Raw genomic sequence first — 25,844 nt, 5'->3', positions numbered from 1 at the left:
TATTTGTACAAGCCTATAACTGAAGTATGTACTCTTCAAATACTTTTGTATTTTTCCAATACTTTAGAAGATTGTTTAATACAAATAGAGGGAAAATACAATACAATGTAGAAAACAATTTGGTGGATTAAGTTTTTACAAGCGAGCAATAATACTCTAACACGTGCCAAATCATCCTAAACGATGAAGCACATTTAGACCTTGATGCCAGCAGAGAAATGTCATGATTATGATATGGTTGCTGCAAATATACTATATTCTATGTAATCATAACTGTCTGTAGCCAAGAACTTTGTTGCCAAATATATTTTATTTCAATAATAGCTTGGTTTCACCAATAATATTGGGCGTATGACTTAAAAATGCGGGATTTACAATAGGTAATGTATCTTTTGAACTAGATTTTGGTTTTCAGTAACTTACTTATATATAATTTTGAAGAGTAAATATCTGTCATTTATTCTCACTTAGTTATTTGACATTATCACAGTGAGGCAGAATCGAAATTTTTTGGAAATATATCTGGCATTTCTAAATGGCTGGTCTGCTCAGGATAAAATTTGACATGAGCGTAGCCAAGGACAATTCGAGTTTATGTTATTAAAATGGGCCATACAAATTCTCTAGGGTGGCGCTATGGGGGCTTCGATTTGTACAAATTTTAAACACGTGCCATTTTTTTGTATCCCATCCGATTTCAAAGATTTTTATATTTTTGAAAAGCGCATAGCTAGGTCTTTAAAAATATAGGGTATACTTTTGGACCGAATGGACTTGAATTTTTTTTGTTAGTTACACAACTAAATTACTAATAGTATTCAAACGATTTCAGAGCGATATAAATTATGGATCCAAAAATAAACAATTTTCAATTAAAAAATTTAAAAAATAGATTTTTGCTATTTTTTGGGCGAAAAAGTTACTTAATTCTTTTTTTATTTAAACTAAATTTTCTTTAGGAGTATTTTTACGGAGAACATTTTGGTGTAGAAAACTTGTCCAATTTTTTGATTATGTCGCCCCTACGTCCTTCGGAAATTGACCTATTTTTTTATCAAAATTTCAACTTTAGCCCACATATTCTAAAATCCAAAAGACGGCATTAGAAAACGGAAAGCAAATTTAGAAACCATGATGTGTACTCTAATTATCCCCAAAGTATTTTCCCAGCTCCGAAGTAAATGTGGACCATATGGGCAAAATTGTAAAAAATACCATTTTTGAGATTTTCCCTCCAATTTTTTGTAATTTTTTTATTTAGTTTTTTTATACTTTGTTATTTAGAATGACAATTTTAGAAAACGTTGAAAATTTTATTGAGTTTTATTAATAAATAAAGATTTTATTACATATTTATAGAGTTTCTAAATTTTGATAGAATTGCAAATATTAGGAGCAATTAGATCTTTAGACAAGTTAATTTTTGGTCTTACAAACAAAATTTCAATTCAATACCTCAATTAGTCACATTAAAAATTCAAACTCCATGAAGATTTTTTCAAACTCAACAAGAGCAGCAATAACATAACGTTAGCTAGCAGCAGGATTCATCATCAAGCAGGGAAATTGGGTACCGAGATTCCTTGATTAATTTTTGCACCAAATTATTACTTGCCATGAAAATGCATCCACTACTATAAACCGAAGCGTAAAAGCCCGATCAACCATCCGAATCGACACCAAATGAAATCTGACCTGACCATCACAGGGAATCTGTACCGAACGCATTCATTTGAAGCGAACATAAGCCGAAAATTGTCCGGAATATGCGGCCAGATATGAAACCGTAATATTTCATCATGTCAATGCTAGATCACCTGTTGCAATACCTCTAAAAAGTATTTGGAATGAAGAGCTTACCATGTTCGACTACTATTTGTTTCAACCGATGTAGAACGATCTCTCTGGGATACGCTTCTCTTCAAAACAGAGTATCCGAAGTTGGATTTATTCGTTCTTGGCCGCAAAAGTTGAGCAATTCTTTTGGCTCGGAATCCATATGTTGACAGAAATAATTTGAATAGACATATTTGTAATATAAATTTTTAAGCACATATATTATGATTGTGCTGGGATCATGTTATAATAGTGCTACAGTTATAATATGGTCATTCGTTTTATATTCGTCACCGGTTTTATACTAGAATTGTATTGTATATTTTTTAATATAATACCGGTGACGAATATAAAACGAATGACCATATTATAACTGTAGCATTATTACAATCTTATCCCAGCACAATCATAATGTATGTGCTTGAAAATTTACAATATTGTATCTAGAAAAAATTTCTTTACAAAAAATTACATTGGATTTCCTAAGTCAAATGTATATTTTTTGTCGTTTTCTAAACCGATTCCGACAATGATTGGGTTCTATGACAACCTCGTATATCTTGCGATAGGAACTTCGAATCAATTTAATTAATAATATTCTTTAACAAGTTTGCTAAAATTCTCTAACAAATTGTCAACTTTTCCATCTTTTGAAAAGCCATGGGACTAGTACGTTTAAAACAATTGAAAAAAATTTCCCACAGAAACTTAAATAGTTCACCATTAACTGAATCGTATATAAATCTCCTTTATATTCCAACGATTGATAGACAAATAATGTAAAGAGCTTTTTTTCTTGTTCTTATCAGACACGTACAAAATATCGTTAAGGTCGTCTTAATACCAGAAATATTTATCTTTGTTCAATATTCTTATCAATAACAAAAGGGTAATCCCACAGAAATCGTTTTGAAAGAGTTTTTTTTTGTTCAATTTACATAAATAGTATTTTAAATAATTGCGTAGTTCTAAAATTCACAACATATTGGTTTGTTTTATTAAATTTAGGCCCTTTTTATGAGTTGCATTCGACAAACGATATTCGTTGGCTATCGAATATCGACTATCGAATGTAAAATTCTTATTATAAGTTGGCATCGCTGTCGAAAATTTCGTTGTGCATCGAAGCTTTCGACACTGCAAATAAAATTAAAAATATTGTTGAAAATGTAAGTATGTATTTGTAATTTTATTTGTTTTTGGTGGACCAGATGCCACTAACTGAAGTATTTTCGTTAATTTTATGCAGGTCTAAGGTTGCAAGCAACGAATGTGCGCCATAATACCAATTCGTTCGATCAGCTATTTCGACTACAGTCGAAAATCGAATTTAGTTCATGATAGGCACCTTAAATTAATAAAATACAAACTTAAGGTACATTTTTAAAAAGTTTAAATTTATAATTTTAAATAACAGCATTTCTGTATAATAAAGTAAAGCGTTGCAAACAATTTGTATTACATTGAAAGCTTTTTTGTTTCTTGCGTTTTCCAACACTGATATAAGCTTTTAACAGCAAGTTGTTTATACGAATTCTTATTTACAGCATAAAGTTTATTTAACAGTAACTTTTAAAAATGTTTAATACAACTTTATGTTAATAAAGCTTCAGCTTTTATATTTTGCCAGAATAAGCTTTGTTTAACATTTATTAAACATGTGACTCTTTGAACGCCGCCGAAATTAGCAAATGAATTTTTGAATTTTAGATATTTTGTGAGGAAACCAAAATAAAAAGCTGGATGGCGACTAAATATTAATAATTCGTATATCTAAAGGTGTTATGAATGTGTTTTGAAGATGAAACGACTTTGTAACTAAATTTAAGGGTTTTTTTAAATTATAAATTAATTGGATGTTTGTGAGAATACCAATTAGTAATTTTCGATTTCAATTAAATATACCAACAATGAAAACTTTTCCAAATATTTAATTAATAAGTAAAAATGCAAAAACAAAAAAAACTTATGCAATTTTTAGAGTGTACAAAATACCAGTGAATTATTATTTCTTAAGATAATGAAAAACATTAGAGTCCAACTTAAACTTTTTTTCTGGATTTTTATTATTAATTCTAACATGAACAAAATATTTAAAAACAAATATTCAGGGCTATTCCAGTTCTCACTTTCACCATTTGCCGTATTTTTGGAAGCTAATCATGTAATTTCCCCAACATTTCTAATTATAAATTTCTACACGTGCTTTTTTAACTTTAATTATATAATTTTAGATACTTTATTTAATAATCATTAAGAGATTTATTGATTCGCAAATACGATATAGGATCGAACCAGTTTCGAACCAGTTTCGGAAAGTTGATTTCAACATACAGATGGGCAGATGGACACGGCTATATTAGTGTGTCCCAATAAAAATTTTTGTTGGTACTCAAGCATATTTTGAAAGCTTATAGGGTAAAGTATTTTTGAGATTTTTTGGAAGAGGTTAGAGAGTTCGCTCAAGTCGAGTTTTTGTCAAAAATCGGGTTTGTCGGCCTTTTTTGGAGTTTTCTTCATAACTTTGTCAAAGCCCACGATTTTCTTTACATTTGAGGAAACACTTTAAAAGAAGAATGTCCAAGCTTTATTTTTGTGTGCAAAAACTATTAGTTTTTCCAATGAATTAGCTCAATAAGGTGCCCTACATTAGAATTTTTCGTAATTTTTCCATAAATTTTGTAAATAACGCTTTATAACTTTTAAAAATTTTATGAAAATTAAAAAAACTAACAATGCAGTTTGAAAAATCAATTAATTCTTAATAATATAAGAAAATATTTCACTTAGGCTAATTTGAGACTTTTTGAAATTGAAATCAAAAAATTTTTAAAACTTTTTCCAGTTGTCAAAAATTCTCATGCCCATTACCCTAGGTCTCCACGTAGCAATTTTTATTGCTAAGCTCAAGCAATAACGTCGGCAGAGCAACAGCAGAGTGATTGCTGATTGCTTTAGGTGGAGAAGACGTTCGTCACAAATACAAAATTTTCAAAGCGAGAAGTTCTATGAAAAACTGTGGTTTATTTTACGTTAAATGATTTTTTTCACTAATTTCTTTGTTGTTTTGTTTGTTTTGGTTCTTAAATAAATTAAATATGGATGAATTAATCGCATCGAATCATAGAAAGAAGAAATTTTACATTAATGACAACTGAACTGACAGCTTATTGCTTAGCAATAATTGTTCAGACAATCAGCAGAGCAATCATTGCGCAATCATTGCTACATATGGCAATTTGCGGTCTACACTCGCAAATTTCATTGACGCAATCAAATTTGACAATTGCAGCAATAAATACTGCTACGTGGAGACCTAGGGTTACAATAAACGGCAATGTTTTGCAATTGGAAAATCCTATTTTGACAGCACGTTTAATAGTGAAGTTAGCTGCAAAACACAATAAATGTAAACACATAAATAAAAAATGAGGAACAAATAAGCAAGAAACTCATTTTTTAAACTTTAATATTTTGTTTTTTTATAAAATTTTAGTATACACATCACAAAACTAAAATCATAAACACCAATATTGTAATGTACTTTATTGTTTAAATAATCAGGGTTGTTATATTTATATTTTGATTACCCTGTTTTTATTGTTTGACGTAGCGTTGCCGCTCTTGTTTAGGTATGACATTTCAGCATTAAAGCCAAGCGGAAAAAGAGTTCCGCCTTCAACTCTTGTTTAGGTAGGGCTGTTAATAATAAATAATTACACATCACAAAACTAAAATCATAAACACCAATATTGTAATGTACTTTATTGTTTAAATAATCAGGGTTGTTATATTTATATTTTGATAACCCTGTTTTTATTGTTTGACGTAGCGTTACCGCTCTTGTTTAGGTATGACATTTCAGCTGTTAATAATAAATAATTAGCAAAAATTTCAAATTCGAAAGCAATATATGATTGTGGCATCATCAAAATCCTCGCATAGAATGATTTTGCTCAAACTGTGGCCACCAAATTTTCATATTCATGTAATGGTCCATTTTGTAAAATACAATACTTTACTACACAAATGGCGGAAAATTCAAATTTTGTTTAAATTTTGGGACAGACACCATTTTACATAATTAATTCAGATAATTAAACATTTTCAGAAATAACTCTTTAATTATTTAAAAAAATTTCAAAAAATCTATGTGAGTTTTTTGAGAAGTGTCCAAGAAATTCAAGACCAGAACTTGGTAGGATATCAGAAAAAGACGAGTAGTATTAATTTGGAATGATGTGGCTTGATCAATTTACATTTGCTTATGATTATCATTTATTTATAAAATTTGCCATAACGATTCTAAGAATTCACACAAATATAAAAAAGTATTTGTATCATCACTTGCATGTCAAAGGTTAGAACATTTCATTAAATTGTTTGTGCTTCACATTTAATCACAAATTGCGTCTAAATATGAAAATTAATAATTGAGTCATAATTTATTTATATAAACGACATCAGAGTAAATTAAATTAGTACTTTGCGATTAAATATAAAGCACGTTTTTGCAAATATTTCCTCAATTATGCTCTAGTTTCTAGTTGTGTTTATTTAACAAATTAGTGATTTTTTCTTTAAATCGATAAAAACAAACAATTTGTTAACTTTTCTATGAGTAGGTAAGTATTTATGTTTAGGGGATTTATTTCAAATAGTTATTTCCAAGCTACTATAAATTCCAAACAGGTGCATGGTATTTTTTGTATGTTCTTTATGTGTATTTGACAAGATAAACTAAAAAATCACCTTATTATATAACTAAAAATTTTAATATTTCTTAAGTTTTAAAAGATTTTAAAATACCACATAAGAAATTAAAGAAATTATGATTTATGGCTAAATATAATTTTATTTAGGTTATTTTCTTTATACTAAAATAAATATTTATCTTCAACTACATTTCTTATGTTCACAATATTTAAAATGCTGACTTGGCTTGGTTTTCTAAAGCTACTGATATGCTTGGTTTCACGCTTTTAAAACCGGTAAAAATATTAATTATTTTTTTTTTGTACTTTTTATTTGTACATTTTTGTTGTCATAAAATTGAACGCAATAATTAATTTTGTAACAAATTTAAATGTTTATTTACAAACTGTAATATTCACCAAAACAAAAAAGAAATAAAAAATTATTAATAATAATAAAAAAAGTACATACGTATAACTAAAGCCAGCTAAAATAAAGGCGATAACAAGATCTGAGAGTGAACATCATCACAGTTTGCACTACAAAAGAGCTTAATTGGCAAACTGTGCATGATGGGGAAAACTTTTGCTGGAGTAGTGGTGGTTAATATCATCATTTCAAAGGTACTTTTTTTAGAAGTTAAAAGTACTTTTTTTAGCTTAATATTAAAAAATTTAATTAACCGAAAAATTTTTTGATTGCGATTATCAGTTTTTAAGTCAATCGATGTGCCGATAAGGAATATAATAATGCTTTGGGAATAAGGAATCACAAATATACGATTTAGGTAAAGCAAATCTCGCAATTCCTAAAAAACAAACAATAATCGATTTTTTTTTTGAAACATTTGGTACGGGGTTGGTAAATTAATATGTTTGACCCATTTGGAATTACAGTTTCATTTTCCAAACTTCATAAATACATTTTTTTAATCTAATTTGAAATTCGTTCGTTTGAAATTCCCTAAAAATCGGCTGAGTTACGGTAGTTTAAATTCAGAATGCTCCTTACTAAAGCAAAATACTGTTTGCAATTCTTATACCCTACATCACCTTAGTTGGGTGCGTATTATGAGTCTGTGCTAATGTTTGTAACGTCCAAAAATAGTAATTTACCACCCACTTTAAAGTCGATTAAACTGTCTGAAATCGGTCCATTATTTCACCCCCCATAAAAATGTCGTCCCGAAATTAGACTTTATCGGTCATAACTGTTTAATTTAATTTAATCTTAAAAATGTAGGTATCCACATAAAACTCAACAGAATTATGTTTCGTATAAACATAAATCACACGACCTAATTTCATGGCGATCGGTCCATAATTAGTCAAAGTCATCTTTCGAAAATAAATTATTGAAATTTTAAAAGAAACAAATTACCGACCATACTTTCTTAGTGCCAAAGTCTTCATTTGGGATCCTACAAAGTATATATATTCTGGATAGTTATAGATATCGAAATCGATATAGTCATGTCGATACAGTCTGTCTGACCGTCTCTATGTTGAAATCAATTTTCCGTATTTTCCAAATAACTTACATACATGTAAATAAGTAAGTCGGACCTACAATTGGTCAAAATCGGAATAATTTTTTTTTTTCAAAAATTAAAAAAAATAAATATATATCGAGACAAATATTTTTTACTCCGAATTTTTTTTTTCACCAAAAATTTTTCTCAACGGTGTATATAAGGCCAAAGTAAGTTGGAACTACAATGGGTCAAAATCGGTAAAAATATTTATACCCAGATTATTTTTTCACCAAAAAGTGTTTTTTGTAATACAATTTTTCTCAAAAATAAAATTTCAAAATCTGGAAAAATATTTTTTATTATATACCCTTAATATTTATACCCTTCACCTTCGTGAGAAGGGTATATATAAGTTTGTCATTCCGTTTGTAATTTCTACATTTTTCATTTCCGACCCTATGAAGTATATATATTCTGGATGCTTATATATAGCGGAGTCGATTAAGCCATGTCCGTCTGTCTGTTGAAATCAATTTTCTGAAGACCCCAGATAACTTCGGGATCCAAATCTTCAATAATTCTGTCAGACATGCTTTTGAGAAGTTTGCTATTTAAAATCAGCAAAATCGGTCCACGATTTTTGACCTACATCTATCTCGATTACTAAGTCATTAATATAGACAATTGAAAAATCTAATGATATATGTATATTTCAAAACCATATGCAATGACGTATATAAAACCATAGTAAGTTGGACCTACATTGGTTCAAAATCGGAAACATATTTTTTAACCCGATTTTTTTTTTCACCATAAGTTTTTTTCACTAAGTATTAAAAAAGAATTGAAAAAACAAAATATAAAAATATTTAAAAAAAAAAATTTTAATTTAAAAGATCAAAAAAAAAAAATTTAAAAAACAATTCGAAAACTTTTTTTTTACAAAAAATTAAAAAACTGCAACAAAAATAAATTATTTTTACCTAAAAATATTTAAAATTTTTATTTTGAAGTATAATTTGATGAAGATAATTTGGGATAATTTTTACCCATTGAATTTGAATAGGAAAAATGAGAAAAGAGGAAAGACGAAAAACTCCCGGGGAATTTTTATTCATAATTGGGATGATTGTTAACTTAAGATAAAATAACTCGTATATGGAGCAGTGAGTAAGCAGCTAGACTTGCAAATTTTTTCTGTACATTGCACAGTGTGGTAGATCGCAAATCTAACTGGACAAAATTAATAAATCGCGTTGGGTTCACTTTTCACTTATGAATCATATAAAAAATGAGTTCAAATATATAAACGATTATAAAAAACCAACTTTTTTTCGCAATGTATTTTGGGAGTTTTTACCCATTCTTCAAAAATTTTCTTTCGTGAAAAAGTAGAAGTCATACTGGAAAAGTGAAAAAATTTATGGCGGTCGCAAGAATGCGCAAGATGTTTTTGATTTACCTTGAAGTGAACACATGACAAATTACACCAAATATAGTTTTACAGCGGAATAAACAGCTTTAACTCTACTTGAATAAAGGAAATATTTAATTTTTTCTTTGTGTAGGACATACTGGAAAAGTGGAAAAAAATGTATGGCGGTCGCAAAAATGTGCAAGATGTTTTTGATTTACCTTAAAGTGAACACTTGACAGATTAACTCAAATATAGTTTTACATCGGAACTATGCGGAATAAACAGCTTTAACTCTACTTGAAAAAAGGAAATATTTTATTTTTTCCAATTTCTGATCTTCTCACAAAAAATAGTTTTTTTTAATAGTTACAATGGAAATAATTAAATGAAAATTTTTGCATATTTCCTTGAAATAGAGCTTAATAATAATATAAAAAAATTATGACAATAAAATCAACGTAGCCTTTTTAATCATAAACCAAAGTCACACAAAAAATACACTTCTCTTTGAAATCTTAATGTACCTGTTGACAACAACTGACTTTAAAGCTTAGTTTTTCCTAATCGGAGCTAAAAACCAAAAAAACAAAACATGAATTACAGTTCCCTATTGTATTGAGAAGCTCATTAAATGATCAGAAGGAATGTTGCCAGACATTTATTTTTTAATTTTATCCAGCTAGATTTGTGATTTACCACAGTGTGCATTGGTAGGCGAGACGCATGAATTTTGTCAAATCGCGAATAGAAATAACTAGTTGTTCAGTGAAATAATAAGAAGTTATCACTTAGCTCAGGTACTGCTTGCTGGCATACTATAGGTAAGTAGAGCTTTTGCTGGATGTACACTTTTATTAAAAGATTTAAGAAGTTAGATCTGAGAAAAATTAGTAATTCGTTAAAAAATAGAACTTTTTCAAATCGGAATATATATAAACAAATTATGACCATTATTGTTTCATTATTTCTTTAGACCCATGCTAACACATAATAGGTAGCGAATTGGAATTTACACAAAAGTACTTTTTCATTAAATTAATATTAGTACTTTATGCTTGGCGCGCTCTTCTTGTTTATACGTACACATTGTTGAACAACACATAAAGTACGAGAGTAACAGATACAACTAAACAGTGCCTCTTTTATGAATTGAATATGTAGATAGATTGAATACAGTGCCACCAACTTGACTGACTGGCTGATTGTAATAGTTGATCAAAAAATACGAAATATTTGTGTTGACAGTTGTGCGAAACATTTCACGCAGTTAAATACGAAAGAAAATCGCAATAAACATTAAAATTCAAGAAAAATATAAAAAAACCCAATTCATACATTTATACTAAATCAAATTTGAATAAAAAAAAAAAACACAAAAACATTGTGAATTTTATTTTATTCCTGCTGCTGATGTGTGGTTTATATTTTCGTGTTGTTCACAAAAAATATTTGTTGTTTATAAAAGATTCATCGAATAATTTAGAACATTCAGTTGAAAACAGACCGTGGTGATCAAAACAAGTGTTAAATAAATTCCAAAAAAAATAAAATAATAATATTTGAAAATTGAAAATAAAAAGAATATTTCTTTGAAACACAATAAAAACACAAACATCTAAACAAACCAAAATGTCTAACAAATCAATTTTATATATTTATGGTGTAATTGCGATCACATTAATATCCATACACTGCATCACAGCCAATATCAGTGATAATGAAGTCAATGATATTCCTGAAACTTATAGTATGTATTTATTACAATTAAATTTAATTCATAAAAATTTTAAAAATTACAGTTTTTTGTATTTTATAATTAGTTTATGTATGTACTTCATACAATCTCTTTTATGTTGTGTAGTTTTTGCTGGGTTTTGCTAAAATTATCTATTAGTTTTTGAACTTTTGATCTGTTTTTTATATTCCATTCATAATACGAATAATAAATACATTTCAATACAATCATTATTAACTTGTTATTGTTATATTAAAGTTTTTTTCTTTATTTTAATTTTTCGCTTGGTAAAAGTACTTGATTTATTTATAAGCAATTGCGCAATTTATTTTTTCAAAAAAAAAACTACTGCGAAAAACGCATTGATTTGTCTGAATTTTATAAGTAGAAAATAAGAAAACGGTGATTTTTCTTTTATTATTATTTTTACAATTAAAACCCTGACATTGACATTTTGTTTTTGCGCTGATAATTGGGTTAAATTTCATTTAATGTTTGTATAAAAATTGATAATCAGTGTTGAACTTGTTGTTTACAAATGATATGTAGCAGATAGATGGATGATGTTTTAAATCGTTTTACTTTCAATCGAAATTGTCTTATCAATTTTCTGGAAATATACACACAATATTATTTACAATGTTTCAATTACTTATCACAGGATTAGTATGCAGTTTTTAAAGGGCGCATATTGGACTTTATGGCGGGTTTTAGAGGCAATCAATTCTAATAATTTCTAAAATTGTTCTACTCCTACTTAAAACCAATTGATGAACATTTCAGCAACATTTCGTAGCCAATTTTTTAATATTTAATTTCAGCTTTACGATTTTGTAATTTCCAATGTCTAGGACATTGTTAACCCATTTATATCTGGACGTCAAAATTGTCCCATACTTACCCATAATAGGTGCAACAGTTGAAATTTTAATTTTTAATCCTCATTTATTATTCATTATTGTATAGTCGATAACAATTTGTAGCATATTGTATTTTAAGGTTCAAGTTTTGGGTCAAAATATTGACAAAAATAAAAAAATGTTTGAAAAAAAAAATTCCAATTTCAAATAGTTTTTGTTTTTTATTTACCTCCAAAATAAAAAAAATATTCCATAAAGTACATATGTAGCTTTAAAATTATAGTTTTTAGTAGTCAGTGCAGAATCCATTTTATTTTGTAAAAATTTGAAAATAATGTTAATAAATATATAATAGAAAGTGCGTTTCATTTAATATCACTCTGTCAAATCGATATTGTGATATAGTTTCTCATTTAAAACCTGAGGGAACGCATCCTCGGATTTCCATTCTTATCATGCTTGGATGGGCTATCAAGGATAAGTCTGCTCCTTCATCCGGGAATCTGTCGGGTTTAGATTTGAATGTATCCAAGTGAGCTTCTTGAGGAGCGGCTGCCCATGGAACCTAACCTTATCATTTAAATGTTATATTCATGTAAAAACTTGCTAACTCCATGCATTTTTTGAAAAAAAAACAAGGTAAATTAACATGCTGAGTAAAACAGTTAATGTTCTTTTCTCAGATGATTTCTAAAGTTGCCTTAATTCTGTAAAATATTAAAATAAATTGAAATTTTTTTTTTTTTGAAAAACTAGGTAACTCCATTTTTCGAAAAAACAGGGTAACTGACATCGATTTTCGGTTATGGAAATCTTATTTAAAATTATGTTTTGTTTAATGCGCATGCATAATAACATGAATTCATATTAAATAATTAGTGAAATATGTTTAAAACGTTAAGTGTTTTTCTCGTGTTTTAAAAAATACAGTTATCTGGTTTTTTGGTTAACCGTTTTACAAACACTAATTCTGGGATACAATTAACAAAATTGTCAAATGTAATAAAGTTAGACCTCTTACTAAAAATTATTAAAAACTAGTTGACCCGCCCGGCTTCGCCCGGTAGCATTTACTAATGTTAGTTCTTCAAGTTTCTCCAACCCACGCACACCAGCCTGTACTTACTTATTTGCAAATAAAATATCTAAATTTGTACTGCATACTTTAGGGAGTTTTTTTATTACAGTTGACTGGACTAACAAAAAAAAAGAAGAATTTCCGAGTTTTACCCGAAATGTTTGAATTTTTTTTCTTTACAAACCATCTCCTGAAAATTTCGAATCGAATAAAAAAATCAGCCAAATCGCTCCATCCGTTCTCACGTGATGACATTACATACATGGACCATTTCATTTTTATATATATAGATAGATATAAAATAGAGATAGTTTTAGATTCATCTCCACCCTAACCCAAGACCGTTAAAATTTGCATTATTAATATAGAAAGAAATCAAGCGACCAAATTTAATGACAATCGATCCCTAATTACTCATAGCTACCAAACAGGGCCCACTTCCGAAAATCATTCACGCATAAAAAATTATTGAAATTTTAATAAAACGTTGAACTGGCGCTGAAAAATAGTTACACTGTGTTTTCGATGTCAGAAAATGTTTATATTTAAACATCTATGGATAAATAAAATGCAAAAGCTATTTTTAATTCGACTACTTTGATTCAGAATTCGAAACTTCAAATAAAATATGCAAACCTGGCTCTAGGACCTGGCTTCTAGATGACAGATATTAATATTAGACCTTGAGAGTACGGAAAATAGAAAAATTACAATATTTAAATAAATAAATTACTACTATAATAGGCATACATCACTTCCCAAATAACTTCTTGGAAGTAATTTATTTCTATTGCAGATGTTTTTGGCACGCAATGCTTTACTTATAGTGTTTCAGAATACCCATATGTAATTTGTTTTTTTTTTTTGGCTTAATGACAACATTTTGTTTTTAACAATCTGTATTTGGCCCATAAAAATATTATTAATTTTATTAGCAACAAATTAAGATTGAACATTTTAAAAACAAATAAATAAACTACACTCATGTCAATGAACCTTGCAATTAGTATGTGATTTAATTAAACAAACAAATTATTATTATTGCCATCACATTTTTAGAGCTGAAATGGCTGTCTGTTGGTCCGTCCATCCGTCTGTTTGACTTTAGTACGTGTTGCTTACATTAGTGTTGTTGTAAATTAAATGACCTTGTTGTAAAAGTAAACCCATAATAAATTTTGAAAATTAATCAGTATTTATTTAGTATTAATCGTTTAAAGAGGTGGTAATTTAGAAAGTTTTTATTGGAGTTTTTTGAGGGAAATTGTTATTTAAAATATTAACTATATATAGCTCAATCTTCAACTTAGCTTGAAGTTTCAAGAAAGAGAGGACAAACATATTTCATGAATTGTGACCCTAACTTAGACATGCAAAACTTTATGAGAATTTGTTTGTGGTATCTCAATTACGAATTGGGTCAAATCGAATAGATGTGGGTATGCATTCAACAATATTTGTTTTGAATATATATGTAAGTCCATTTTAAAGCCAATTTTTCCTTAAAAGTTTATGTATGCAACAACATTATATTTTCTTAATATGATTTGTCTATTTGTCATAAGAAAATTACTTATTTGTTTGACTGCCATAATCGATTAATTACATACACTAAACGCTGTGCATTGATAAAGACTTTATACACGAACGTGCCTAAAGACTTCAATTTAAATAAATTCAAATAAACGTTGGTTTGAATTTTTCTATTAACATTCAAATGCTAAACACTTACAAGCAGATCTTTAAAATATTCTATTCATAAAGTGACAGAAATGTGCCTGAATAAAATATCATTATTAAATTGTCTCTAACAATTACAATAATTTTGGTCAAATTTATGATATTAATTGCTGATTTTCAATACCAAATTTCTCCATCATATATCTAATAGACTGACACCAGACTTGAGTTCATCAGATATCTGGGATCTTCAGAAGGCTGATTTCTACTAACATGCGGACAGACGGTATCTCAACATCACAATATATATTCAGAATATTGTGTATGAATTAATTCCTTTAAATATCTCCTCACATATTCAATAAATTCATAAATTGTTTTGTTTAAAAAATATTTATATACAATTTATGTTAGAAACTTAAATTGAAAGAAAGATAAAAACAATTGAATACTTGAAAACTTTTATATGATTTGTTTTGAAAACATTTATGAAATACCTGCATTGTTTTTAAAATTGTAGCCATACAAGCCAAAAATTAATTTTGAAATGTTTTGTTTAGGATTAAGTTTCGGTTTTAGCAATGTGGTTTCTTTTCACTGGAAATTATATAATAAATTATTGCATAAAATTAAAGATAAATGTAAGAAAAGAGAAACACAGCCATCTGTCATATGTGACAGTTTATTGACTTTTTACTTACTCAGCAAAAAAAAAAAAAACTCGTGACTAAAACAACATCTGTTTTTGTACTGCAAAAATCAAATGAATAAATTAATCTGAAGTGTATGAGAAGAAATTGGGTCATCGCCTTGCAATTCACAAACAAAAGTTTTTTAAAAGCAAATTTTTTTTGTTTATTTCAATATGGTTTAAATGAAATAAAAGGTTGTCATAACAAAGATAAATTTAAATAAAAGTAATTTAGAGCAATCAGTACTTTGCAAATTTAAACAATAAATTCTTAAGTAAACTGATTAAAAGAAATGAGTAAATACCATATGTTACTTGTTTCGAATTAAGGTAGTCTTAAAACTGGGCCATGATTTATTTTTATGCTGTCGGATGTTTTCATAAGTAAATTACCATACAGTTGTCAGTTAGCATTTGTATTCCAGTTGTGAAAATATTTAGGGATGTACTCATGTGATTTAATGGTTTTAAAATGTCTGAAAAAATTAAAAAAAAATTCTTTTCGATCCTGTAAAGGTTATACATTCTAGATCATTATAGATAGGGAAGCTGATATAACGATGTCCGTCTTATATCGTTTGGACCTAAATCTTATAACAATATAACGGATATAAATTCCATAATTATTTGGTATTAAAAGTAAGTGGTCCACAAATGGCATGCATATACACATGTATGTATATGAAAAAAATACTACCCGATTTGTTGACATATTTTTGCTTATATCTCAGATACCATACATAGAGAATGTGTATATCAAAATAAATGTATACATTTCAAAGTCTCTTCCATCGTATAGCAGACTAGAAATTTGGATACACCATTATGAGGTCTGTTTTATAAATAATACTGTTCTATATACTGTTCAAGTTCTGTAGAATTTCAATTATAAAGCCTATTATTTTTTCATTTTACATACCCTACAAAAACACATTATATATGGGGGATTTCACGTCAAGTGAACCAACTTTTAAAATCCACCAAGGTTAGACCTATTGGATAGTAATTCAGACACAACTTTTCAACAAGATCGGTCAAGAACTCTCGGAGTTAGAGGGGGTCAAAATTTGACATTTTGGCCAAACATGTGATTTTTCTCATCCATGTAACTTATTACATATTGGCCCATTTTGGAAAAAAGTTCGATTTTGCCAAAAATTGTATATCTTGAGTTACAAAATATTTATTTTGCTATATATTCCACTCGCATCCCACTAAGCAATTAAATAGGTCTTAAAGCTTTCTTTTGAGCAAAAAAAGAAAAGGTCAAATTTAAAAAAAGTTAGATTTTGCAACAAAAAAAGTCAAAAATTGCTAGTTTTGAATTACAAAACATTTTTTTTGAGAGATATCGAACTCGCATTCCACTAAGCGACCAAATAGGTCCTCAAGGAAAATATCTAAGCTTTATTTTAAGAAAAAAAAGCCCATTTTGAAAAAAAGTCAAAATAGTTTTCGATTTCGGAAAAAAAATATTAAAAATTTTTTATTTTTTTTTAAATATTTTCTTTCGAAAGATTGAAGAAATAGCTATCTAAACTATTTGGGACCCATTTTGCCTATCGGAATACATCGATTTTAAAAGTTGGTTCACTTGACGTGAAATCCCCCATATATTAAATTCTTATTTACATGGCACACAGTGGGATCGATCGGAAAAGTGGTAATAAATATTTTAAACTACTTTTCTACATGGTCACAGCCTACATACATATGTATATCGGATAGAATTTGTGTATTGTATACTAGGGTTGCCCTTATTTTGTAATTTTGGGATTTTCGATGCAGAAAATTTTAGCAAAACAAATCTTGTAAAAAATCGTTTTTATATTTTAATTACCCACAAATGTTTAAATAAAAAAAATGTCTGACATCGATAACCCATTACAACTTGATTCAAAAAAATACAATCATTTCTCAAATTTTACATTTTCAAATTTTTTTTTAAAGGAAATTTTAAAACATTAAAATTGTTATCAATTCTAATAAGCACTAAATTATGATTAACCCTTTCACGACCATAAGACTAATTTTTGAACAAGTCTTGAACACATTACAAATAATAAAAGGGTTAAAAAATGCAAATGTTAAAGGTTGTACACATAACTTGTACCTGTTATGGTTTACTAGAAATTGGCGAATATGAGAGAAATTTATCGTTGGTCACAATTTTTTTTTAAATTATTTCATAGCCTATTTTCTAACAATCTATATATAGGACCCTTTTGTTCTCAGAGTATTACACTAGCGCCATGGATATTTGGTTTTGGTGTCGATTCGGCTGGTTGGCTGTGCTTCACATACGATCTTTGATGCTTCGGGTTATCATAATGGATCCATTTTTCATCGCAAGTAATGATTTGGTGCAAAAATGATTTTCTTTTATAGCGTTCAAGTATCATTTCGGACATGCAAAATCGTAGTTCAAGGTCTCTCGGCTTCAATTCGTATGGTTACCATTTTCTCTGCATTTGGATGAATCCTGAAGCCGAATTACAGCTCTCGTGATCGAATAAACTATCGTATAGAAAAATAATTTCGATATCGTAATTATAACAAAATATACAAAATTTCATGCTCGATATCTAATGCCGTAATCTCAAATAAGAAAATTACGATCGATTTTATTCGATATCGAATGCGGTAATTCGGCCCTTGCTATATGCAGAAGTTTTGAAATTTCTGATTTTGTACCTGCTTATGATTTTGCTTTCTCTTGTTTAGTTCGACAAAAACCTTCATGGAGTATTGCCTCCAACTCTTGGTCTTCAAACTTTTTTGGCTGGCCTGGGCGATTATTGTCGTCCGTGTCAAAATCACCACTTCTTAACCGAACAAACCATCTCTCGCACATTAAAACTGATGGAACAAATTCACAATAAGCTTTGGTGAGCAGTTTATTTTGCAACTCAATGAAGTAAAGCAAAACTTCCCGCATATGACGCTTTGTAACACAAAATTCGACCTTTTTACACTATAATCTTCAGTAACTAAGTGAGAATAAATGACGAAAAACAAAAACAGCCTTTAAAAGATCCGTAAATCCCGCATTATTAAGTAAAAAAATTGGAAAATTCTGAAATACAATGGAAATTAAAAATTTCTGAAATACGAATTGCTGTCAAACTGCATATATTTATATTTTGCGAAATTATTCCGCAAAAAAAACATGTAAAATGAATCTGTGCAGCACTTCTTTCGCACGAAATTAAAATCAAATACCCCGGACCCATTAAAATGCCGCTGCCATACAAGCAGAGGTGGTCAATCAAAACTTTAATTTTCTTAAAGCCTATGTCCTCCTATACGATTTGCTAATACAATATTTTGCAATCCTACCAGTAGTTTAGATTTATTACTAAGCAATTTCACATTGTTTTGCAAAACATAAAGTTACAAAGTTTTATTCGAAATTGTCTCACAATTTGGTTTATAACTTTTTTTCTACTAAACCGATTTTGATGATTTTAAATACCAAAATATTTAGGACAACATTAAAAGATTCAAGCAAATTTAATAAATGTCGGTTTCGTATTGTGAACATGAGAGTGATTTACACAGACAGACATACAAACATCTTTAACCCTGTTTAGGTGATTTGTTTACTGTTACTCATGGAATGACAAAGTTATAAATTCTATATTTCTATTTGGGGGGAAAGTTATATAAGTATATTTTACGAAATAAATAAACAATAGCAATAACTTATTTTGTTAATTTAAATACTACTTTATGTTATGTTTTCAAATTTAAATTAATATTTTTTTTACAGTATTCTTTAATCAACATATTAAATGTTGGCACTTTTATTTGTAATACCTTTTTATATATTGTCCAATAAGATATATAACAAAACAGAAATTATTCAAAATTTTAATATTTGTTCCTTTTTATTTTCCAGTGGTCCAAGGCGTCAAAGTCTATCAAGGTGATCGTGAATGCGTTTTAGTGGGCGGTTTGTGTGTACACAACAGCGATTGCAATGAGCCCACCAGCAACAAAGGATTGTGTCCCTCCAATTCCCATCGTGGTGTTGAATGTTGTTATGAATGTAAGTAGCAATAATAAACAAAAACAAAACTCCAATGAACTACTTTAAACTAATTAATGACATTTTATCAAATTACTAACATTCTCAAAAAAAAAACACACATAAACAGTAAAATTGCAAACAAAATAAGACAAAAATCACACTAATCCCCAAAAAAAAAACACAAAACAATTCCTTGAAAAGAAGAAAAATTCTAATTGGTATTATTTGCATTTTATTCCTTCCATTTAAATCCGTTTAATTTCATATTCTAAAACATCTCAAAACCAACAACAAAAACAATGTCTACTTCAATTACAACAACAATGATTACTGTAGTACCTGTAAGGCCAGCTCCCTGTCATGAACATTTGGGCGAATGTATGGATCGTTGCCACAAAACTCTGATGAGACCGGGTACAGATTGTGAAAATGGTCAAATATGCTGTGTTTTAATTTAAGTCAACAAAACAAAGAATTTAAGAATCAAAGAATGAGTTTCGTTAGCAGCTCCAGTTTTATTTCTTAAACGTGAGCTTAAAGTCAAAACTTTAAAAACTTGAGAAAAAGAAAAATATATTTTTTAATAATATTTTGTGTGTGTAAAAAATTATTTACTAAATTTTAGATTTTAAGAAAGATAAATGAATGAAACATAAGAAATGTATTTCTTTTGGTTTCTATAACTAAATTATATTTATGGAATTCACAATTATTTCAAACTTTTCTTTTTTTAATTTAACACTGTGAATATCTTAAATATTTCAGGAGAATTTTTGTAATTTTTTGGATTTTTTTTGTAAATTTTTTAATTTGTGAATTCTATATTTGTATTAAATATTATTTTTTTTATTGTATTTTATAAATTTTACGTTGACAGCTGATTTTGTTTTTAGTTTTATATTTTCTTAAAAATTATTTAATATTTTTTTTTTATTTATAATTTTTGATAATATTTATATTGACAATAAAACTATAAGTTTAAATGAAAATTAAAATGTAAATAAGAAAATTTATTTGAAGACGTGCAAAGAATTTAAAGCAAACATTTTGAAAGCTTACAATTCTAAACAGGTTGGTAGACAATCTATTATAAAGTAAAACATTAAACCCCATATTCATAGAAATTTAAACCTTTTGTGCTAAAAATCCATTTTAACTCTAAACAAATGAAAAATTGTATATTGAACTCATATTCCTATAAAAATTTTCCATATTTATTAAAATCTATACAAAAAATCATATTTTTCTAAATTTAACAAAATGTTAAAATTAGTTTTATTGTATAATTTACAAATTACAAACTTTTCCCAACAAAAGTTCAATATTCTTCGGTTCAAATTCATGAACAAAATTTACGTCATTGCTTCTGAATTTATTAGCCCTTGTCCACCAATGTCTGGGTCATTTGAAAATTGTAAACAAATTTTCTTAAAAAAAACACAGAATATTAAATAATTAACACCCTTTTGCAAACACAACCAATTAGTTTATTGAACTTTTTATTAAACTGTGTAAAACATTAAAAAAACGCCTCTCCTCCTCTAATTTACAAACATTAAATTCAGTAGCACATGTTTCACACGCACTAATTTTCACTACTGACCTCTAAAAACTAAACGAAATATAAACAAAATTTATTTTCCAGAAATAAATGGCCTTGTTTATAAAAATGTTTTAGAAACAAATATTTGAAACATTTTCAAATAGAAAAAAACAATTCACACTGTTGTCGTCACTTGTGTGTACGAAAAAATGTATTTGAATGCGACGCCACCCATCATCACACTTTGTTGAAAAATATTTAATTCTATTTTTATACAAATAGAAAATAATAATAAAATTGAGACAAAATAAATGTTCTTAAATTAAAAATGGCGCTGTTTTATTTTAATTACATTATTTGGCTGAAGAGAATGCCAAAAATATATAAATGACTGATGTGCGTAATTTTTGTGTGAGATACTTTTTTGAGATACAAGTTGTAAAAAAGTACTAAATTAGCGGCCACTTAAATGTATAAATTCAACAGCAGTATCAAAATTGTTTAGTATAAGCATTTGTAGAAAAAGCACTGGAATCTGTGTGAGGTTAAGCTTGTATGAGACTATTTATTGCATTACTTAGAAGTTGTTTAGTAATGGATCGAACACAAAGAAACAATATAATTACACTGGCCAACAGCATTTTTGGAACAGAATAGCGACCCTATAATTCTGAAAGGGCATGTTGAGTAGAGCATTTTTGTAGAATAAACTTATAGTCCAGCTGGTCTGAATAGTGGGTGAAAGTTTTAATATTTTGATCGAAAGAAGCATTATACTAACTGAAAAAAATGTTGTAAGTTAATATCTGAGAGAACTCTTATGGTCAGAGTTATATTATGGAATTTTATGGGGATCATTTTTGTGGAAGATCTTAACCCTCTAGCTCCCCTCTTTAGGAGTCAATTTGACCCTTTTTGGAGAAAATCAAAAAAAGTCCTTTCAAAAAGGACATCTAAGGATTCAAATATTCTTCGAAAATTTCAGCTTTACAAATAAAGCTGTTTACGCTTAATTAGAAAAATTACACGACACCTTGGGTTTCACATTTTTTAAAAAAAATCACAAAAAATCGTAAAAATACGGCCATTTTTACATGTACCAACTTTAGATGCGTGTAACTTTTTATAGGGACCACATGACTGTTAGTAAGTTGTTTTTATAGTATTCGAAATTTTATTGCAAATATAGGTGACATTTAAAAAAACAATTTCGAAACACCGTAGTCCTGACATATCTAAAAAACTGAAAAAGGATCGAACAAAATTAAAAAAAGTAAATAAATAAACTTAAATAAACTTAAATAACTCTTGACCTAAAAGTGATAATTGACATATGTATGTGTATATATTTTTTGTAGATCTTCTCTAGGGCTATTTATATTTTAAATATCAGCTCATTCGGATTCGGAGACCCAAGGTGGCGTGTAATTTTGCTAATTAAGCGTAAAGTGCTTTATCTACAACTTTGGTATCTTCCGGCAAAAATTGTCGTCGAATATTTTAATCCTTAAATGTTCTTTTTGAAAGGATTTTTTTTCATTTTCTCGAAAAAAGGGTCAAATTGACCCATAAGGAGAGGAGCTAGGGGGTTAAGGTCTTCCACAAAAATTATCCAAATAAAATTTTGGTTTTTAAATTGGCCTAGGCAATCTTTGTCTTCCGTGTCAAAATCTCCACTTGTGAACTGCAGAAACCATCTCTCGCATGAGTAGTAAAGTAAAACTTCCCGCATAGGACGCTTTGTTGGCACAAAATTCGACATTTTCGAAGCAAATGTTCACACTATAATGCTCAATAACTAAATGGAAATAAATGAGCTCGCAAAATTAGACTGTCCTCAGTAAATATTTTTTTTTTATTTTTTTCTGGATCTCTAAGTACTCATCTATGAAGTCACGAAATATTTTCATTCAAAACCAGATCGATTCTACCTTAAAAAAATAATGAAAGCTGAATTTTCGAAAAAGTCTCTATATAGGTAGTTCAGTTCTTTGTCTGTCCTGTAAAGAACACTTAGTCGGGTCTAGATATGCTAAGGAAAAGGAAATTAATATTCAAAGACAAAATTTTCAACATAAATGGCATGATTTTGACTTTTTCATATAGACTTGAACCATAGATAACTACATATAGTTTTGAAACTCTCCAGGCAAACACCTAACTCAGTTGTAGTGTTTATAAAAAACCGACTTTTTAAAAAACCGGTTTGTCGGTTAACCGAAAATTGGCCTTTTTTAAAAAACCGGTTTTTCGGTTAACCGACATCGAAAAAACCGGTTAAACCGGTTAACCGTCATATATGTGTAAAAACATAAAATGTCCTATAAAGTATACACAGCTTTAAAATTTGTAGTTTTTAGTTGTCAGGAATGGTTAATATAAATAACTATGAATATACAAAAGTGCTAAGTCCATTTTGTTTTGTAAAAATTTCAAAATTATTATTTCAGTCAAATGGAATTGAGTATAAATTTGTTACTAACTATATAATACTTGTTTTAATTATTGATTTTATTCATTAAATTTCAACCAAAAAATAATTTTGAAATTTATTATCACCTCGACTTTCTGATATGAAACAGAAAATGTTACGAGTCCCAAAAAAGGACCATTAATATGCAAACGCACTTCTTTCTGTTTATTTGTCATTATAAATCAATAAGTAATAAAACTCCATTATCAGATCTCATAAATATTTCAAATTATGGATTTTAGAACGTTTTTTGTCTCTCCTGTAATATTTCTGAAAAGGACTTTGTACGCTAAGCTAACGAAGATTTAGATTAACTTCTAGAATTATGCGGAATTTAATTTTTAATAGTTTCATTATGTGCAATTTATTCTGAGTAAAAGTTTTTAAGTAAACCCATCGTCCTCTACTATTTAGAATCATTGAAATTCTTAAAAATATCAATCTAAGGGCCATTATTACAACTTGCCGTTATAGTTAAAGTGACATTTAAGGGTACCTTTTTCTATTGCTTAAAGTTATAATGTAATAATGGCTCTAAATAGGTTTGTATTGTAAGTCAATAGTTTAGGTTTCAAATCAGACCAATAATGTGTGTACAATGAATATAAAAAATGCACAAAACCATGAGATTTCTTAAGTTTAGACTTAAATTTTAAAAACCGGTTAACCGAGTGATAAAAACCGGATAAACCGGTTAACCGAAAATCAACATTTCAAATTAACCGGTTCGCAAAAAACCGAGATTTCGAAGAAAAACCGGTTTTTCGGTTAACCGGTTTATAAACACTACTCAGTTGTCAAAATCATAAGTGGTGAAAATGCATTAGTAAAAAAAAACTATGAAAAAACAACACTACACCATTTTTCATTTAAATTGAGAAAATTCCAAATAAAATTGAGAATTTCCATTTTAAATTGAGAAAATTCCAAATGAAATTGAGAAATTCCAAATAAAATTATATCAGATGTGGAAAGATGTGGTGGTCTGGATAGAGAGACCAATTTCAACATGGCTCGTGTTGGATCCCGAACAGTCCTTTTGAGACCCGTTTCCGGTGGCGCCGACATTATTGAAATGGATAGTCGCAGAAGTTCGTTCACTGCCGAAAGCGCAAACGAATGAGTTGATAGCAAGAGTTGGGTAATCAGTTATCTGAACTCGTTCTGGTATGTGACAATGCCCCGTGCCACAGTCGTTTACGAGAAATTTTCGACAAATCTCCAGCAACAGTTTTTCGATTGAGTCCCTATTCACCAATGCTTAACCCTATTGAAATAATTTGGTCCAAAATCAAAAGCATTGTGAAGTCAAAGATGAATACCAACCGTAAATCCTCCTAATGTAGGAGAGCAGAGGATTTTATATTTTCTAGAATTAATTAACGATTCCAAGTCCTGTAAAAGTACTGGAGATTGCAATAGAGCTATACAACATCATTCCACCAAAGCTCTTTGGAATTGCAAGATATGCCCGTTGGTCAATAAGACTCAGTACATATGTATGTTTTTTGTTTAATGTATATTATTTATGTAGAGTAAAATAAAATCTTCTCAATTTAATTTGGAATTTTCTCAATTTCATATTGAAATTCTCAATTTCATTTGGAATTTTCTCAATTTAAATGAAAAATGGTGTAGTGTTGTTTTTTCATAGTTTTTTTTACTAATGCATTTTCACCACTTATGTTTTTGACAACTGAGTTAGGTGTTTGCCTGGAGAGTTTCAAAACTATATGTAGTTATCTATGGTTCTATATGAAAAAGTCAAAATCATGCCATTTATGTTGAAAATTTTCTCAATTTCATATTGAAATTCTCAATTTCATTTGGAATTTTCTCAATTTAAAATTGAAATTCTCAGTTTCATTTGGAATTTTCTCAATTTAAAGTTGAAATTCTCAATTTCAATTGGAATTTTCTCAATTTAAAATGCAATTTCTCAATTTCATTTGGAATTTTCCCAATATCATATACACTGTTCTCAATTTCAATGAAAAATGGTGTAGTATGTTTGATATTTAAAATAATTTGTCTGTTCCGATCTATGTATGTGTATTTCCCTATGGTTTGAATCACAGATTATTACAGATATGAAACAATTGACAGTTCTGAAAAAAAGTAATATCGAATCGTATGGTTATTTTGACGTTCTATAATCACTTTTCAATGGTTGTGGTTTGCAGAGCAATTTTATTTTTCGTTTATAATTTTATGTTTGCATATGTTACAAACTAAATAATAAAACTCACACATCTCCTAACTTCCGACTCTTAGTTTATAGTAATGTCCAACACAACATAAATTAAAACCATTATTACCTTCACTTGAA

At 28.5% G+C, this 25,844-nt stretch overlaps 1 protein-coding gene across 1 annotated transcript; it reads left to right on the top strand.

Moving 5' to 3' along the window:
- The first annotated feature begins 10,694 nt into the window (after positions 1 to 10,694).
- On the top strand, positions 10,695 to 19,974 carry LOC135960993 (U-scoloptoxin(19)-Tl1a). The gene is made up of 3 exons (XM_065512425.1): positions 10,695 to 11,169; positions 19,368 to 19,517; positions 19,836 to 19,974. Exons 1-3 carry the CDS (start codon positions 11,052 to 11,054, stop codon positions 19,955 to 19,957), a joined length of 390 nt encoding a protein of 129 aa, XP_065368497.1. The 5' UTR covers positions 10,695 to 11,051; the 3' UTR covers positions 19,958 to 19,974.
- The last annotated feature ends 5,870 nt before the right edge of the window (positions 19,975 to 25,844 follow it).

This window comes from Calliphora vicina, chromosome 5 (genome assembly GCF_958450345.1).
Source record: "Calliphora vicina chromosome 5, idCalVici1.1, whole genome shotgun sequence".
NCBI lineage: Eukaryota > Metazoa > Arthropoda > Insecta > Diptera > Calliphoridae > Calliphora > Calliphora vicina.
Note: the sequence above shows the minus strand (reverse complement) of the source record. Positions and strands in the feature narration are given on the sequence as shown.

What these genes read in the sequence shown, in the direction of transcription:
- LOC135960993 (XM_065512425.1), top strand. Translation starts at nt 11,052, where the DNA reads ATGTCTAACAAATCAATTTTATATATTTATGGTGTAATTGCGATCACA. An exon ending in TGATATTCCTGAAACTTATA is followed by an intron (nt 11,170 to 19,367) that starts GTATGTATTTAT and finishes TTTATTTTCCAG; the next exon opens with TGGTCCAAGGCGTCAAAGTC. An exon ending in TGTTGAATGTTGTTATGAAT is followed by an intron (nt 19,518 to 19,835) that starts GTAAGTAGCAAT and finishes TGATTACTGTAG; the next exon opens with TACCTGTAAGGCCAGCTCCC.